General features: G+C 41.8%; 1 protein-coding gene across 6 annotated transcripts in view; it reads right to left on the reverse strand.

The window, feature by feature from the left end:
- The window catches only part of LOC124555520 (solute carrier family 41 member 1-like), a 65440-nt gene that overhangs the window by 14752 nt on the left and 33396 nt on the right, over window positions 1-17292 (reverse strand). For all 6 annotated transcript variants that reach the window (XM_047129467.1, XM_047129468.1, XM_047129465.1 and 3 more), the window contains one exon: window positions 15956-16135. In XM_047129467.1, coding sequence (XP_046985423.1) covers window positions 15956-16135 — 180 coding nt within the window. The remainder of the gene's footprint in view (window positions 1-15955; window positions 16136-17292) is intronic.

The raw sequence follows: 17292 nt of genomic DNA on the forward strand, positions 1-17292 counted from the left end.
AACTGAGGAAGTTACTGCTCAACTTTTGTATTAACACAGAATTTTTGTTCTTGCACCACATACACCAGATGCCTAAACATGTTGATATAACATGATCATAAAGCTGGGTTGTAAAGAACATGTTACAGTGTCCAGTGAAAGTGGTTGCATGTTGTCACACAGAATTAGAAAATGATAAATGTGGGGACTGCATCATTTTATCTGATTGGCAGCTTTCACATTGGCCAACAGCTTCCATTTATTATATTCCTGCCATAAATTAAAATCAGTCAGTAACATGAATTTTGAATCTGAAAGTATAGTGGCTTCCACTTCCCTGTAGAACAGAAGACAAAAATTCTAAAAAAATCCAACTCTTAGTAGTTATACTAGTCACTTGCCACTTTTTCTTGCGCGCGCGCACGCACCCCCACCCACCCACCCACCCACCCACCCACCCACCCACCCACCCCCCCCCCCCCCCACACACACACACACACACACACACACACACACACACACACACACACACACACACACACACACACACACACACAGAGAGAGAGAGAGAGAGAGAGAGAGAGAGAGAGAGAGAGAGAGAGAGAAAATGGCTCTGAGCACTATGCGACTTAACTTCTGAGGTCATCAGTCGCCTAGAACTTAGAACTAATTAAACCTAACTAACCTAAGGACATCACACACATCCATGCCCGAGGCAGGATTGGAACCTGCGACCGCAGCGGTCACGCGGTTCCAGACTGAAGCGCCTTTAACCGCACGGCCACACCGGCCGGCAGAGAGAGAGAGAGAATACTTTTTGCAGTTACCATCTAAAGGCAAAATTATTAATATATGTATCTTGCATCTTATAAATCTAAAATCTGACAAAGAACTGTTATTATTATTATTATTATTGATTTTTTCCTCAGTCTTCCTAATCATTCATCACTAATACTGGTATTCTGTCGTCTTCCATTCTTCTGATGTGGTCCTTCCAGTTGTTCCTGTATCCTTTAATCTGCTCAATGAAGCTGTTTACTCATATTACCTCCCTTATATCAGCATTCCCCCTAATGTTGGGTAGTACTTACCCAGCTTCTCTTCTTAGGAATCTCATCTCCGATGCCTGTATTCTTTGTTCATTTCTTTTTGTTGGAGTCCACCACACAACACTGCCATATGTTGTGCGTGGTACAGACATCATTTTGTAGAACTTTGGTAGTGTTTCCTTTCTTACTCCATTTCTGAGGGTTCTGCAGATAGTTCCATTAATGTAATTAACTTTTTCTACTTTGTTTTATATGTCAATTTCTGTCATGAATGAGATAGAATTTCCTAAGAAGTTATTCAATAATTAATTAAAATTAATTTCAGCCCATCTGAAACTTATGACAGTAATTTATAGAATAAGATTCCACTTTAGATGCCAGTGGGCTTCTGATGGATGTGGAACAAGAACAAAAATTCTGTGTTAATAGAGAAATTGAGTACTAAACATAAAATAAGTACTGGAGTGCCCTTTATTTTTTGATAAGGGGATGAAGAAACTGCCTATTTAGTGGGAAAAATCCATTTCTGTTGAAGAGAACTATGTAAAAATAACTTTTTTTAGTAATCCCCATCACCAATAAACTTGTTTGTTTGTGTGTGTGTGTGTGTGTGTGTGTGTGTGTGTGTGTGTGTGTGTGTGTGTGCGTGCGTGCCTGTGTGTAGGAGGGAGGGGGGGGGGGGGGGAACAAAATCAGTATTAAAGTAGAATTATGCTCATATTATGATTTAATTACTGAAGTAATATAGCTCATCTATCCACAGGGCAAATGAACTGTAAACCACATCATAAGGCACAACATGAGCCTAGAGAGAAAATTCCTCCTCCAGGTTACTAGAAAAAGCAGGTTCTACACATACATAACACCAAATTGTGTGACAAAATCAATTGTATTGTCCAATGCACTGCAGTTAACTATGGTTCCATCAATGTGTGCTAAAAGGGTCACCTCCTGTCTTTCATACTCAGCATTAGAACATACTGAAAGAATGCGTATGAAGTGGTCCCATGATGTTTGCTTGACCATTTTTAAATATTTTAATTTTTTTATACGTGATTGCCATGTATTTGAGAAATTCAAAACAGTTTTTTTACAATAATCTATCTTGCACCTTTACTGGATGGCAGCCATTTTCATTTGTAGGCATGCGACGATTTTTCAGTCCGTAGACATCAGTGAAAATTTGAATATATCTGCACTGGGTTAAGTTACAACATTGCAATTGACATGATTGTTTTTAGAAAAGTGTCCTCTACAACATTGTCTAGTACACAAAATACCCTAAATTCAAAAATAACCGGCCAAAATGACCTCCAAAGTTTGGTATCCAAATTTCCAAAAATCCACTTTTTAGGCCCAAAAATAACAAACAAGGAGTGATTTATGAGAGTCTATTTTTTCCTATAGTTAGATATCATACACTAATAGCCTCAAATAGAGCAAGAACACTTACAGATGTTTCCTTAATTTTTTAAATGAATTTTTGAACTTTGATAATTTTCATTTCTTGTAAAGTTTGAGGTTAGTTATCTCAGGTGGGACTGAATATACAAATATGATTTTTGCACAGTTTGTACACCTATATGATAGCAAGATACTGTACAAATTTCAACATTGGTATATGACTGAACAAAGATATGAATTTTTGAAAATGAGGAAATAATTCACATTACTCTACAACTGATCCTATGGCTGTTGCCTATTTAAATGGTTTATTGTTTCATTGTAATAAAATTTAATTGTAACATTTATTTAGTTAACACTATCACCCAATATTCATTTAGTTTATTTTTAATAATGCAATATTAAACAATAGGAGCTTTTACTTTTGTTCTATGGTAATAAAAATGCCCATTTACGTCAATAAAGAAGTACATTATTGCTGGGTGTGGCACTGTAGGAGTACATTATTGCTGGGTGTGGCAATGTTGTAGTCAGTCTGTTCTACAACCTCTGTTAGAGTGGATGTACATCCTTCATCGAGAGTGTAGAATGTGATATGTGCTTTGTTCTGTGTGTAATTTGAAATTAATTTTGAGAGATTAACTGGAATGCAATAACATGGATGAACAGTGCTCTGTTGGACAGACAGCAAGTGAAGTGTGTCACAGAACAGTTTATGGTTCAATTTCAAAAAACTTGAAAAATGTCAATGACTTTGATGAAGTTAGACAAAATTCGTTTAAATTTCGAATGGTTCTTCTGTATCATCAGTGTGCGAGTATCATGAGAAGAAATATATTCTGAAGTACAACCACATTTTCGGAAGAAAGTGCTGTGATCCCTTAAAGTTCATAAAAAAAGCCTATTATTAAAGGTTTGAGGGAAACAAAACTTGAACATTTGTCCTTGTTATGTGAGAGTTTTTTTTTTTTTTTAGGGCGCAAAACTGCTATGGTCATTAGCGCCCGGTCAGTGACTTAGGAAACAGTAAAAACCGAAAATGGAAACCAGCAGCAATGGGAACGAAACTCAAAAAATTGGAGAAACTAAAAGCAGAAGGCAGGCTTAATATCCACTACAGAAAGGGGTTGGTTGTCCCCCCCCCCCCCCCAAAAAAAAAAAAAAAAAAAAAAAAAAAAAAGGAAGCCTCAAATGACCGACGCCACCCCACTGGCACCAATAAACTCGAGAACGCGATCGGCCGAGCGCATGTCATCTGCTAAAATTGACGATATATCAGGCAACAGCTGTAGACGGGCACGTAACGGATTAAAATAGGGGCACTCAATTAAAAGGTGTCTTACCGTCCACAGCTGAGAACAGTGGGGACAGAGTGGGGAAGGATCACCGCTTAAAAGATGTCGATGGCTAAAAAGACAGTGCCCTATCCGGAGTCTAGTTAAAATTACCTCCTCCCGACGACGCGTTCGGGAGGAAGAGGTCCAAGCACAAGGAAGAGCTTTCACATCCCGCAATTTATTATGGGGAAGTGTCGACCAATGCGTGTGCCATAAAAGAACGACACGACGACATAAAACGCTCTGTAGATCGGCGAAGGGAATCGATTGAATAGCTGGCCGAAGAAGAGAGACTGCAGCCTTGGCTGCAATATCGGCCGCCTCATTTCCACAGATACCAACGCGTCCCGGGAGCCAGAGGAACGCCACCGAGACGCCCCCCATGTGGAACAAGCGCAGACAGCCCTGAATCCGGTGGACCAGAGGGTGCACAGGGTGAAGAGCTTCGAGACTGAGGAGAGAGCTGAGAGAATCTGAGCAGATAACATACTGTATCCGCTGATGCCTGCGGATGTAGTGGACAGCCTGGAGAACAGCGTAAAGCTCCGCAGTATAAACCGAACACTGGTCGGGAAGCCGAAATTGATTTGGGGTGTCGCCAACAATATAGGCACTCCCTACACCTAAAGATGTTTTCAAGCCATCAGTGTAAATAAATGTGGCTTCCTTCATTTGTGCACATATAGCAGAAAATGCCCGACGATAAACAAGTGAAGGGGTACCATCCTTGGGAAATTGACAAAGGTCCGGGGACGGAGCCAAGACGGTGCTGTACCCCAAGTTGTCAAGAAGGTTTTAGGAAAGCGGGAGGGAAGAGAATGGAGCAGTTGACGGAAGCCGACTCCCAGTGGTAAGAGGGAGGAGGGGCGGCCTGCATACCCTACATCAAAGGAGGTGTCGAAAAAATGTCATGGGCTGGATTAGCAGGCATGGAAGACAGATGGCTAGCATAACGACTCAGAAGGACTGCTCGCCGATTGGACAGCGGTCGTTCAGCAGTCTCAGCATAAAGGCTTTCCACAGGGCTGGTGTAAAAAGCTCCAGACACTAAACGTGATCCACGGTGGTGGATAGAGTCGAGACGCCGAAGAATAGACGGCCGAGCAGAGGAGTAGACTATGCTTCCATAGTCCAATTTCAAGCGCACTAAGGCGCGATAGAAGCGGAGAAGGACCACTCGGTCCGTTCCCCAGGAGGTACCATTCAGGACACGGAGGGTGTTGAGCGATCGCAGACAGCGAGCCGAAAGATAGGAAATGTGGGAGGACCAGCAAAGTTTTCTGTCAAACATAAGACCCAAGAATTTAGCGACGTCCGAAAACGGAAGGTTGACAGGTCCTAGATGTAAGGAGGGTGGAAGAAACTCCTTTCGCCGCCAAAAATTAACACAAACGGTCTTACTGGGAGAAAAACGGAAGCCGGTTTCGGTGCTCCAAGAGTAGAGGCGATCGAGACATCCTTGAAGATGTCGTTCAAGAAGGCTGGTCTGTTGAGAGCTGTAGTAGATCGCAAAATCGTCCACAAAGAGGGAGCCCGAGACATCAGGAAGGAGACAATCCATAATTGGATTTATGGCAATAGCAAACAGTACAACACTTAGCACGGAGCCCTGGGGTATCCCGTTTTCTTGGGAGAGAGTAGTGTTCACCCGCACTCTAAATGTGCGCTCTGCCATAAATTTGGGAAGAAAAAGGGGCAGTTGACCTCCAAAGCCCCAAGAGAACAGTGTGCGGAGGATGCCTGTCCTCCAACAGGTATCGTATGCTCTCTCCAGATCAAAAAATATTGCTACTGTTTGGCATTTCCGGAGAAAATTGTTCATGATATAAGTGGAGAGAGAAACAAGATGGTCAACTGCAGAACGATGCTTTCGGAATCCGCATTGGGCAGGTGTTAAAAGACTGCGGGACTCCAGCCACCAAGCTAAACGGCAATTCACCATATGCTCCAAAACCTTACATACACTACTCATGAGAGAAATGGGGCGATAGCTAGAGGGGAGATGTTTGTCCTTTCCAGGTTTTGGAACAGGAACGACGATAGCTTCCCGCCATCGTCTGGGAAAAGTACTGTCGATCCGAATTCGATTATAAATGAGAAGGAGGTAATGCAGACTATGAGTTGATAAATGCAGCAACATTTGGATGTGGATACCATCTGGTCCTGGGGCGGAGGAGCGAGAAGAAGAGAGTGCATGTTGGAGTTCCCACATGGAGAAAACAGTATTGTAGCTTTCGCGATTTTGAGAGAAGAAAGCAAGAGGTTGCACTTCCGCTGCACGTTTCTTCGGGAGAAACGCTGGCGGGTAATTTGAAGAGCTCGAAATCTCAGAAAGTGTTTACCAAAGGAGTTAGAAATTGTGACGGGGTCCACTAACGTATCACGCGCGACAGTGAGCCCAGAGACTGGGGAGAAACCAGGCGCGCCTGATAACCGTCAAATCCGACTCCAAACTTCCGAGGAGGGAGTGAAGGTGGTAAATGAGCTGATAAAGAATTTCCAGCTTGCCTTCTTGCTATCGCGGATGACGCGACGGCATCGCGCATGGAACTGCTTATAGCGGATACAGTTGGGAAAGTAGGATGGTGGCGGAAAACGCGAAGAGCACGTCGTCGCTCACGTATTGCGTCACGGCATGCCTCGTTCCACCAAGGAACTGGGGGGCGCCGGGGCAATTCGGAGGTGCATGGTATTGAACGTTCTGCAGCTGTAAGAACAACGTCGGTAATATGTGTGACCTCATCGTCGACGCTGGGAAAGTGACGGTCATCGAATGTCACTAGAGACGAAAAAAGTGTCCAGTTGGCTTGGGCAAACTTCCAGCGTCGCAGGCGCATATAGGGCAGTTGAGGCTGCAGTCTAAGGACACATGGAAAGTGGTCACTCGAGTGCGTATCATCTAGGGCGAACCATTCGAAGCGCCGAGCTAGTGGAACAGTACAGACTGAAAGGTCCAAATGAGAGAGATTTGTCGTGGAGGCAGACAAAAATGTAGGGACCCCAGTGTTGAGGCAAACTAGATCCGCTTGGTGGAAGACGTCTAGCAATAGTGAGCCACGTGGACAAGGATGTGGAGATCCCCAAAGCGGGTGGTGGGCATTGAAGTCCCCAACCAGCAAATAGGGGGGTGGAAGCTGACCAAGAAGATGAAGGAGGTCAGCTTGTGCCATTGGTGTGGACGATGGAATGTATACAGTACAAAGAGAAAAGGTATACCCAGAAAGGGAAAGACGGACAGCGACAGCTCGGAAGGAAGTGTTTAAATGGATTGGGTGATAATGGAGAGTTTCATGGAGAAGAATGAGTCCTCCATGGGCTGGAGTGCCTTCAACAGAGGGGAGATCAAATCGGATGGACTGAAAATGGGGGAGAACAAAGCGGTCATGGGGACGCAGCTTTGTTTCCTGAAGACAGAAGATGACCGGCGAGTAGGATCGTAAGAGGATCGACAATTCATCCCGATTGGCTCGAATTCTGTGGATATTCCAGTGGATAATGGACATAGGGTGAACAGAAAATGGAGGAATGTGACCAAGGTTGCCGTCAACTCAACGACTGCTCAGAGCTTGCGACCGACAGCATGGAAGGCATTCAGCTGAAGGCAGAAGATCCTGATTCATAGGTTGTTCAGGAGCAGCTCCTGCCACCAGAGATCGGCTGGTTGATCGGCCGCCAGCAGTGTGCCTCAGCGACACAGAAGACGGCCGAGGGCGATTTCCGCCAGGTGGTGCTGTAGATGGGACACGCCTTGGCGGAGAAGGAGATGAACTGGGTTTCTTAGTAGCCTTCTTGGAAAAATGATGTTTAGAGGAAGGAGGAACCGATGGTTGCGAAGTTGCGGTACGTAAAAACTCTTCACGAGAATGCTCTTTTTTGCGAAGACTTGGCGTCTGACTTTTGGGCTCGAGATTTAGCAGAACCCGACGAAGGGTGAGCCAGAGAGTGGGCAGGTGAAAGTGGTGAGGTTGAACGGGCGATCTTTGCGCTGGCCGATCTGAAGACCGTGGCACTAAAGGTGATGTCGCAATTCTGCGTGGCCGCCTCCTTTGTTGGCCGAGGAGAAGCAAGGACAGTGCTGTATTTTCCTGTCTGAGGCACGGTGGGCTGTCGACTGGCGAATAATTTTCGAGCAGCAAAGGTCGACACCTTTTCCTTCACTCTGATTTTCTGGATGAGCTTTTCGTCTTTAAAAATGGGGCAATCTCGAGAGGAAGCAGCGTGGTCACCCATACAGTTGATGCAGCAAGGGGATGGAGGTGGACAAGCACCCTCATGGGCATCCTTGCCACACATAACACATTTGGCCGGATTGGAACAGGACTGGCTGGTGTGATTGAACCGCTGACACCGATAGCAACGCGTAAGGTTTGGGACGTAAGGGCGAACGGAAATTATCTCATAGCCTGCTTTGATTTTCGATGGGAGTTGAACTTTGTCAAATGTCAAGAAGACAGTGCGGGTTGGAATGATGTTCGTGTCAACCCTTTTCATAACTCTACGAACAGCCGTTACGCCCTGGTCAGACAGGTAGTGCTGAATTTCGTCGTCAGACAATCCATCGAGGGATCGTGTATAAACGACTCCACGCGAGGAATTTAATGTACGGTGCGGTTCCACCCGGACAGGGAAGGTGTGGAGAAGTGAAGTACGAAGAAATTTTTGTGCCTGGAGGGCACTGACTGTTTCTAACAACAATGTGCCATTCCGTAATCTGGAACAAGACTTTACAGGACCTGCAATTGCGTCGACACCTTTCTGAATAATGAACGGGTTGACCGTGGAGAAGTCATGACCTTCATCAGACCGAGAAACAACAAGGAACTGTGGCAACGATGGAAGAACTGTCTGTGGCTGAGACTCAGTGAACTTACACTTGTGAGCAGACATAGTGGAAGTTGAGGAAACCATTGCGGAAGAATCCCCATGATTACCGGCGTCTCCAATGGCGCGCTCCTCCCTTGTGGGGGCCCTCTCCGAGGGCACTCCCGCCTTAGGTGATTGTTCACACCTCAGGTCGTACCTCCCGACAAACGGACGGAGGGACCAATCTGCACTTTCGGAAGGTATCAGCTCGGGTAATCACCCCTCCCTGGGCCTGGCCGTTACCAGGGGGCACATACGTGTCCTACCTGTCTACCCGGGGCGGGGAATTACGCGTTACCCCGTCACCAGCTACGCACGAAAATGGTGGGTCGGCCTTCAGACACGCACAGGGAGGAAGAAAGAGAAAGGGAAAAACAAGGAAAGGGAAAGGAAAGAAGAGAGGTCTCAAACGCCGCAGCAGAGAAAAGGGTAAAGAGAAGAGGTAAGGAAAAGAGAAGGACAAAGGAAGGATGAAGACATACAAGCAGAGAAGGCGAAGAATGCGTAACATTTACGAGCGTCCGTCTCCGGACGTAGGCACAAACCATACTCCCAGAGGGGGAGAAAGGGAAGGAAAGAGCCAGAGGTGAGGGGAGGGGGGGGGGCAAAGATGGGGGATAGGGAAGGATGCGGAAAAGGAAGGTATGCAGCCCGGAAAGGAAGGAGGGCCACATTAGCTCGGGGTCCCGTGCTCGCTACGCACGTATCCACAAGAGAGTTGTGGACCTCCTGGGGGGGTTATGTGAGAGTGAAACAGGTTCCCAAGTGAAACGTAATGTGATTCCTGGAAATTCCCGGTGCCCAAATTGTTACTCAAAAATATTTGTTGTGAATCCAGAACCAGGATCACGTAACCTTGTTAATGACATTTATATTCCTAATGAGGAAGCTGTTAGCATATTGGATTTTGCTTGTTCTAAGTTAGACGTATCTCCTGCTTCGAAAATAATAAAATTAAGTAGCAGAGAAAGAAAAGCAGCTATTGAAAATAAGGTACAACAAATTTCAGACAGAGTTCGAAAAGACTTGGAATCACGCTTTAATAATACAGATACCAACATTATTTCTAAAGAAGAAGAATACCTCTCACCAGCATCATCTGACGCTGAATATTTGAGCTTAATAGAGAAATTAAAAATTAAATGTTCAGTGACATCTAAAGAGGAAAACTTTAAAAATTTAAGTTCACTCCCTGACTCATGGTCAAGAGAAAAAATAGTTCATGAAATCAACATTTCTCATCGTTTGGTTAAACTAACCCAAAAATTAGTGAAAGAGCAAGGCATTCTTCCAGTTTTAGGAAAGAAGAAAGGAGTAGGTATTAGTGAAGAAACAATTAAAAAGATACAGCAGTTTTTTAAAGATGATGAAAACAGTAGAATATGACCAGGTTGCAAAGATTGCAAAAGAGTTGTTATAAATGGAGTTAAGATAATGAAGCATAAACAACTAGTGCTGTCAAATTTAAATGAACTTAATGTACCTTTCAAAAATTCTCATCCTGAATGCAAAATTGGAAGGTCAATATTTTGTGACCTCTGCCCTAAGTGGTGTATTTTGGCTAGATCCTCAGTGACACACTCCATATGTGTTTGTTTATATCATCAAAATGTCAAACTGGTGATTATGGGTGCAAACCTCAGTGATCTTAACTACAAAGAGTTACAAGATTTAATGGTCTGTGACATTAACAGTTATGACTGCATGATGAGTTTGTGTAATAAAAGCCCTGGTAAGGAAACCATTATTGAATTGTTTCACGGATATGATGAGGAAATGTCAGACAGTATTACCTTCAAACAGTCTGTCATAACTGACTGGGCAGAAATGATAACAGTGGTTAAATCTCACTAACAGTACTTGGAATCTTTAATTGATAACTTATAAAAACTCAAGAGTCACCACTATGATTCTAAAATGATTTTGCAGAAAATTTTACATTTGTGGTTCAGGATGCAATGCAAGGGTACCACTGGGTCAATGACCAGGCAATAGTGCATCCATTTATTCTCTTCTTTAAAAATGAAGAACATGAAGTTTGCAGTTCTTCAATTTGCATTCTAAGTGACTACTTGGAGCACAACACTTTGGCTGCACTTGTTTCAGAAGTATGTAATAAATTACATAATAGCCAATTTTCCCAAGGTTGAGAAGCTGATATGCTTTTCAGATAGAGGTGGTTGTCAGAATAAGAAGAAAAAGAATTTTTCAAATCTGTGCAACCACAAAGTATACTTTGGGTTGGAGGCTGAATGGCACTTCTCTGCATGTTGCCATGGTAAAAATGCACGTGATTGAGAAGGTGGTACAACAAAACGTGATGTAAGTAAAGCCAGCCATCAAAGGCCAACCACAGACCAAATTCTCACAGTACAGAACATGTATGTCTTTTGCAAGGATAATATTAAAGGCATTACCGATTTTCTGATAAAGAAAGAAGAACTGGTTCTGCATATGAAAACAACACTTCAAACCAGATTTGAGAACTGTATAGCAATAAAAGGAACAAGACATTTCCACAAATTCCTTGACACTGCAGAAAACTTAGTTCGATGCTATGTAACATCAGAAACTGAAATTTATGAGGATCATTGTGTCAGTAAAATTACATCTCTGTCTTTAACGTTGAATGACATAGTGGCATGTGTGTATGATGGAAAGTGGTGGCTTGCAGAGGTTGAACGAATAAGTTTGGAAAACAATGACATTTTTGTGCATTTTTACCACCCTGCTGGCCCAAGAACATCATTCAAGAAATCTACTAGTGACGAAGTTTGGATACCAATGAAAAATGTTTTACGGAAACTTTCAGTGCTTGAACTTACCACAACAACTGGGAGGTCTTATTCTATATCACAGAAGTTGTCTGAAGAAATAAGTGTTCTTAACAGGAACAGTCGCTTCTCGAAGGATGTTAATTGAAAATATTTATTTTAAGTATGTCAAAATAATATAAATGCTAATTTCAGTGATATGTCCATTTTTTGTATATAATCCATACTTCAATAATATTTGATTATATCCCACCAATATCACACATGAATAGGCAACAGATGTAAGATCAGTTTTTGAGTAATATGACTCCTCACTTCCAAAAATTCGTATCGTCAGATATCAATGTTGAAATTTTTACAGTATGTTGCTATCATACAGGTGTACAAACTCTGCAAAAACACTATTTTTATATTAACCATATTTTTATATTCAGTCCCATCTGAGATAACTAACCCCAAACTTTACAAAAAATGAAAATCTTCGAATTTCAAAAATTCATAAAAAATTAAGGAAACATTTGTAAGTGTTCTTGCTCTACATGTGGCTACTAGTGTACGATATCTAACTATAGGAAAAAAATTGACACTCATAAATCACTCCTTGTTTTTTATTTTTGGGCCTAAACAGTGGATTTTTGAAAATTTGGATATCAAACTTTGGAGGTCATTTTGACTGGTTACTTTTGAATTTACGGTATTTTGTGTAATTGACAATGTTGTAGAGAACACTTTTCTAAAAAAAATCGGTCAATTGCAATGTTGTAACTTAACTCAGCGCAGAGATATTCATATTTTTGCTAACATCTCTAAACTGAAACATCGTCGCGCACTTACAAACGAAAATGGCCGCCATTTAGTAAAGGTGAAAGGTAAAATTTTTTTAAAAACTGTTTCAAACTTCTCAATTATAGGGTAATCACATATAAAAAATTAAAATATTTAAAAATGGTAAAGCAACCAACTTCATTTTTATTGGACCACTTCATTTGGATTGACACACATGATTCTGACAAACAGTACAATGTGTGTGTGCGCGTGTGTGTGTGTGTGTGTGTGTGTGTGTGTGTGTGTGTGTGTGTGTGTGTGTTGTGAAGAACAGTATAAGGAATTGGAAACATTGATATCGGTCTGATAACTGCGAATAATCGCACAAATGGAAAGAGTAATTATCTCTACAGGGGACTCCCCCTATCATAGCACTGGCCATGCAGGTGGAGAGATTTGCATGAAGCTGAGGGCTGTTTCAGAAGTAGTGTAGCTACTGGCAAGAACTCCCTAGCTGGACAGGTCTCACTCAGCAAACAAACCTGACACAGCACAGCCTGCAGTGCCCCATCTATTCCCACATCCATTTCCATAGCCCTTCCACAGGCCCCAGGTATCCAACACAAGGCGTGACACTATGTGCTGACAAGTGCATGGCACATGGTAAGATGTGACATGAAGACAGCATCAGGGATACTGGGCAATCTCCTTGAGCAATTAACCTTACACTGGTGTGGGACGCCATCTGATATATCCCCAATTCTCCTGGGATCAGAATGAAGAACAATAGAAACAGCTCAAAAATTGGTCGACTTTTATGACACTTCAAATATACAAACATCAGGCTTGGAACTAATGAAAGCCATTTCAGCAACTGGATTGCATGATACAGTCCAAAAAATGAAAAACTTGACTGAAATTGGACTACATCAGGATCAAATTCTTGTCTGGGGCTTTGAGGAAGAAACTTCTCAGAGAAAAAAAAGAAAAGGAAGGCAAAGAATGACTTCCTTAACATAAATGGAGGGAATGAAAATGTCTTGACCTAATACCTCCAAGAAAGACCGTCTTTCAGCAAAAGGGGTAAAAAGACTCCAGTCACCTCAAAGATAGGGCTCAAGAGAACAGAGGGAGTAGTCTGTTACTCCCACATCTCAGGATAATTAGATACAGAAAAAGTCAAGGCAGAAAACGGGGAAATAGATAAGTCTGGCAACAGGGATATCTACTGGTCAAAATCACCTCACAGCAGAAGGAGCTAGTTCAGATGGCTCTCTTGGGGTTAGAGACACAACACTGCATTTGTCCTACACACTGGAGGCCACATCCACATGGGATGCTACGAATCCCTGTTATTTTAAGTATTCGTGGGTCTTTTGCAGACGAAGACCATCTTTCATCTTAGATGGAGGTTGGAAAATGGTTTTGATGCTATGTTTCCTATGCAGCTTCACAATCTTTGCTACATACACCACATGCGATTAGAGAAGGATAACACCACTTTTCACAAAACTGCAGTTTGAAGTAATGCACCAGGCGTGCCAAAGAATCTTGAAGAAGCAAAGAATAAAACTGCCTGAACATGCAATACCCACCACCTACTTCAAGCACAATGGGAGTTTTATGAAACAAGAGATGGAGCAGTTACACAATCTCTCCTTTCCCCTAGGAATACCATTTTTTTAAATGGAACACTTTGAGGTGGTAGCACTTCAAACTGCCTGGCTAAAACCTACACACTACTGCTGTTACAACAATGACCAGTATGGTGTCAGATCATGGTATAGAGGTGCTAGACAAGTTTTTGCATCACTTCAACAGCATCCATCCGAACACTACCTTCACAATAGAACCAGAAGAGAATGGATGTCATGAAAGATGAAGGTACACTAGGCCATGAAGGTTGTGGGAAGAAGATCCATGCAGACCTATGCCTACGTGTATCAAACTCCCATTATCTGGCTCTCATTTTAAGTGCTAACAATCCTGGTCAATGGGCACAAGCCATGGAAAACAAAGCTAAAATGTCTTGAGAACGTGATTTTTCAAAATAAACAGAGTGAAGGCCAGCTTAGAAGTGTGTTCAAGGAAATAAAAGATGCAGCAATCTAGGAAGAAGAGTAAGGAGATACGAAATTTACTTTTCTTCCCTATATAGGGACACACTTGGCCAAGATTGTCATGTTGCTTGGAAAATATAACATCAGTATCAACTTCCAACCACAGCAGAGGACAAATGATTTTCTTGGCTCTGTAAAGGACTCACTTGAAACTTTACGTATCAGGGATATATAGCACCTCGTGTGAATGTGGCAACCAGTGCATTGGGCAAATGCAACACTGCATCTGTATAACACTGTGAAGAAAGATCAGCAGCGCCAAAGTACAGCCTAAATGAAAGACAGATTTACTTTCTTTTCACAAATTCCCAATGCTTACAGTTAATCTGTCAGTCTTTACCTAGTGAGATGCTGAGGTGATTACCCTCTCTAAACACTCTAAACATTAGCAATTCTGAAATTTTGGTGGAAAAAAGCAATCTGTTCATTATAGCCATCTTTTCTTCCCATTCTATTTTTTTATAGCATTGCTACCACCAAATATTTTCTATTAACCACATTTATCTCCTGTATATGTACTGTTCGCATACCTTCCAACTCTTCAAAACTCACATTAGCTTCCAAATTGGTGTCATTTACAGGATATCAATGTAGGATTTCTGCTTGAAACAAACTCTATAATTCTGTTTATCGTGAGTGAATCTACTGTAATTTTCAGACCTTCCTGATGAACAGCAGCCCCATGTTTCACTCTGTGCTCAGTTTAATCTTGCCATTCAGCATCAGTGTAGTTTGTATAGTTATCATTTGCATAATAACTGATTGACAAACTACTATAGATTTCATGTACTGGTATCTACACAAAAGAATCATTTTAGAATACATTCTTTACATTACAGAACTTTGTACACCTACTTTTATACTTGTTATTTTCACTCTTCCCCACCTTCTGACCTGTATTCCTGGCTTCAGCTACAATAATACTTACAATACTGTAATCCTGAAGGGTTACAATCATAGACACCTTCAAGTATAAACCAATAATGTTGGCTTCTCTACCATCAATATATGTAAATGTGACAAGCACTATACTTTTAGCCATGACCAATTAAGTTTGTGTTGATTAGAGAGCACTTTTTTGAAAGAGGGAAGGAATCAGCAGTGACAACACTACTGACACAAACCTTGAACAGGACACAACAATTTTCAAAAACTACAAATCTTTCAGTTACAGATTCATTGTTTTATTGTAATGTTTATCCAACATTGTGTCAAGAACATCATATTTAAAAGTTATGGGAACAAAAAATCCAGTCAATGTTATGCACATCATGTTTGGCTATTTCGGAGCAGTTAGCCTGTGGATCCTTGCCTAAAATGATCATTGCCTAAATGCTGGTTTTACTATATGAATAAATATAAGGGTCTGCAAAAAGTCATGCTGTAAATCCAGTCTCAGTTAAACAATTAAAAACTTTGAACTACATTATAAATAGTTGTTAGACATTTCAAGATTTAAGCCACAACGCCTCTCCAGAAACAAAAGAAGTGCGACTTCAATGCGTTCTTCACTGCTGCTTGTTGAAAACAAATACTTTACAGCATCTACGTCAATTGTTTATGCATGCACCTATTACTGGCACAAAAATCTTGCTAAATGCAAACCACAAAGTGCAATGTGTAGCTTTGTGATATATATGTTAAAATTAAAATTTTAATTATACCTGTGTAAGGGCCATGTTTCCAACAATTAGGCTCCATTGTTTCTGGCGGCTGTCCATATTCCCTAGGTTTGCATGAGTAGAAAGTCTTGATGCTAGGGTCATTTCCAGATTTCCTTTCAATCCTAGAAGTGCCGGAACGAGGATGAATACTTCAGAGACAACTTTAAACACAACCCAATGCTGAAATAACAGGATGAGACATATAATTCACAAATTAATTTACATCCCAAATATACATCACAAACAGAACACTTAAATCAGTAGCAGCAGGAATTAACAATTTTCGTCTTGGTTGACTGCATCCCAATAACAAATGTTAAGTGACTTCAGCTCTACGAACATGATGCTACACTGGACCAGATGATACATAGTTCCATAAGGCAAATTATTCTGTTATCCACTCACCACTTCTCTATCACTGCCTTCATCGCCCCTTTCTCTGTTACTATTCACACCAACCACCCTCCCCCCCAAGCTAAACTTCTCTAACTGCTCCCGTCCTTCCTCCTCTACAACTTATGACAACCTTTTGTCTAAAGCCAACATTACACTCACAAAACACTACTGAGAAAATTTAGAGAACTAGCATTTGCTGCTGACTGCAAAATGATTATACTGCCTCCAAGTTACATTTCACATATGGACCACGCAGACAAGATAATAGAAATCAGGGATCGTACGAAGGCATACAGACAGTAATTTTTCCCTTGCTCCATTTGCGAGTGAAGCAGGACAGGGAAAGATTAGCAATGGTACAATCTAGCCTCCAACACGCATCACATTGTGTCTTGCACAGTATGTATGTGGATGCAAATATTTATATGCATTACCTATTATTTTACAGAGTTTGGACTACTCAGTATTTCAGTTTATTAAATGTTTCTCGTCACTTACAGTGTACAGTTTTCAGTGATTTGTGCCCATGAAAATACAGTCGCTTTACTAACTTTGTTAGTGCTTCCTTTACTACCAGTTAGATTGGAATGTTATCCCACCTTCCATAGTCTCGCTTTGTGCCCTCAAGTAACTAAAATGTCCCCACTGATTGTAGAATCTGGCAGACATTTTCTTTTTCTCCCTCTTCAAGAAAGCAGTGGAAAATAATACATCTCATTTTAGAGTTGAAAATTAGTGATGGCCTTGACCAAGTCGAGGTCTTCATTATTTTGAGCTTTAAGATTTCCAAAAGGTTAAAGCACAACACAGTTTCAGAAGCGGCACATGTTGCAGCCTGAGTTCTACTACACATCTTGCATACTACTGGTATTTAGAGCAGCAATGTCTACATGCCATATAATGGAGTTCCTCTAGTCCTTTTTACTCCTTCCATCAGAGTA

This window comes from Schistocerca americana, chromosome X (assembly GCF_021461395.2).
Source record: "Schistocerca americana isolate TAMUIC-IGC-003095 chromosome X, iqSchAmer2.1, whole genome shotgun sequence".
Classification (NCBI taxonomy): domain Eukaryota; kingdom Metazoa; phylum Arthropoda; class Insecta; order Orthoptera; family Acrididae; genus Schistocerca; species Schistocerca americana.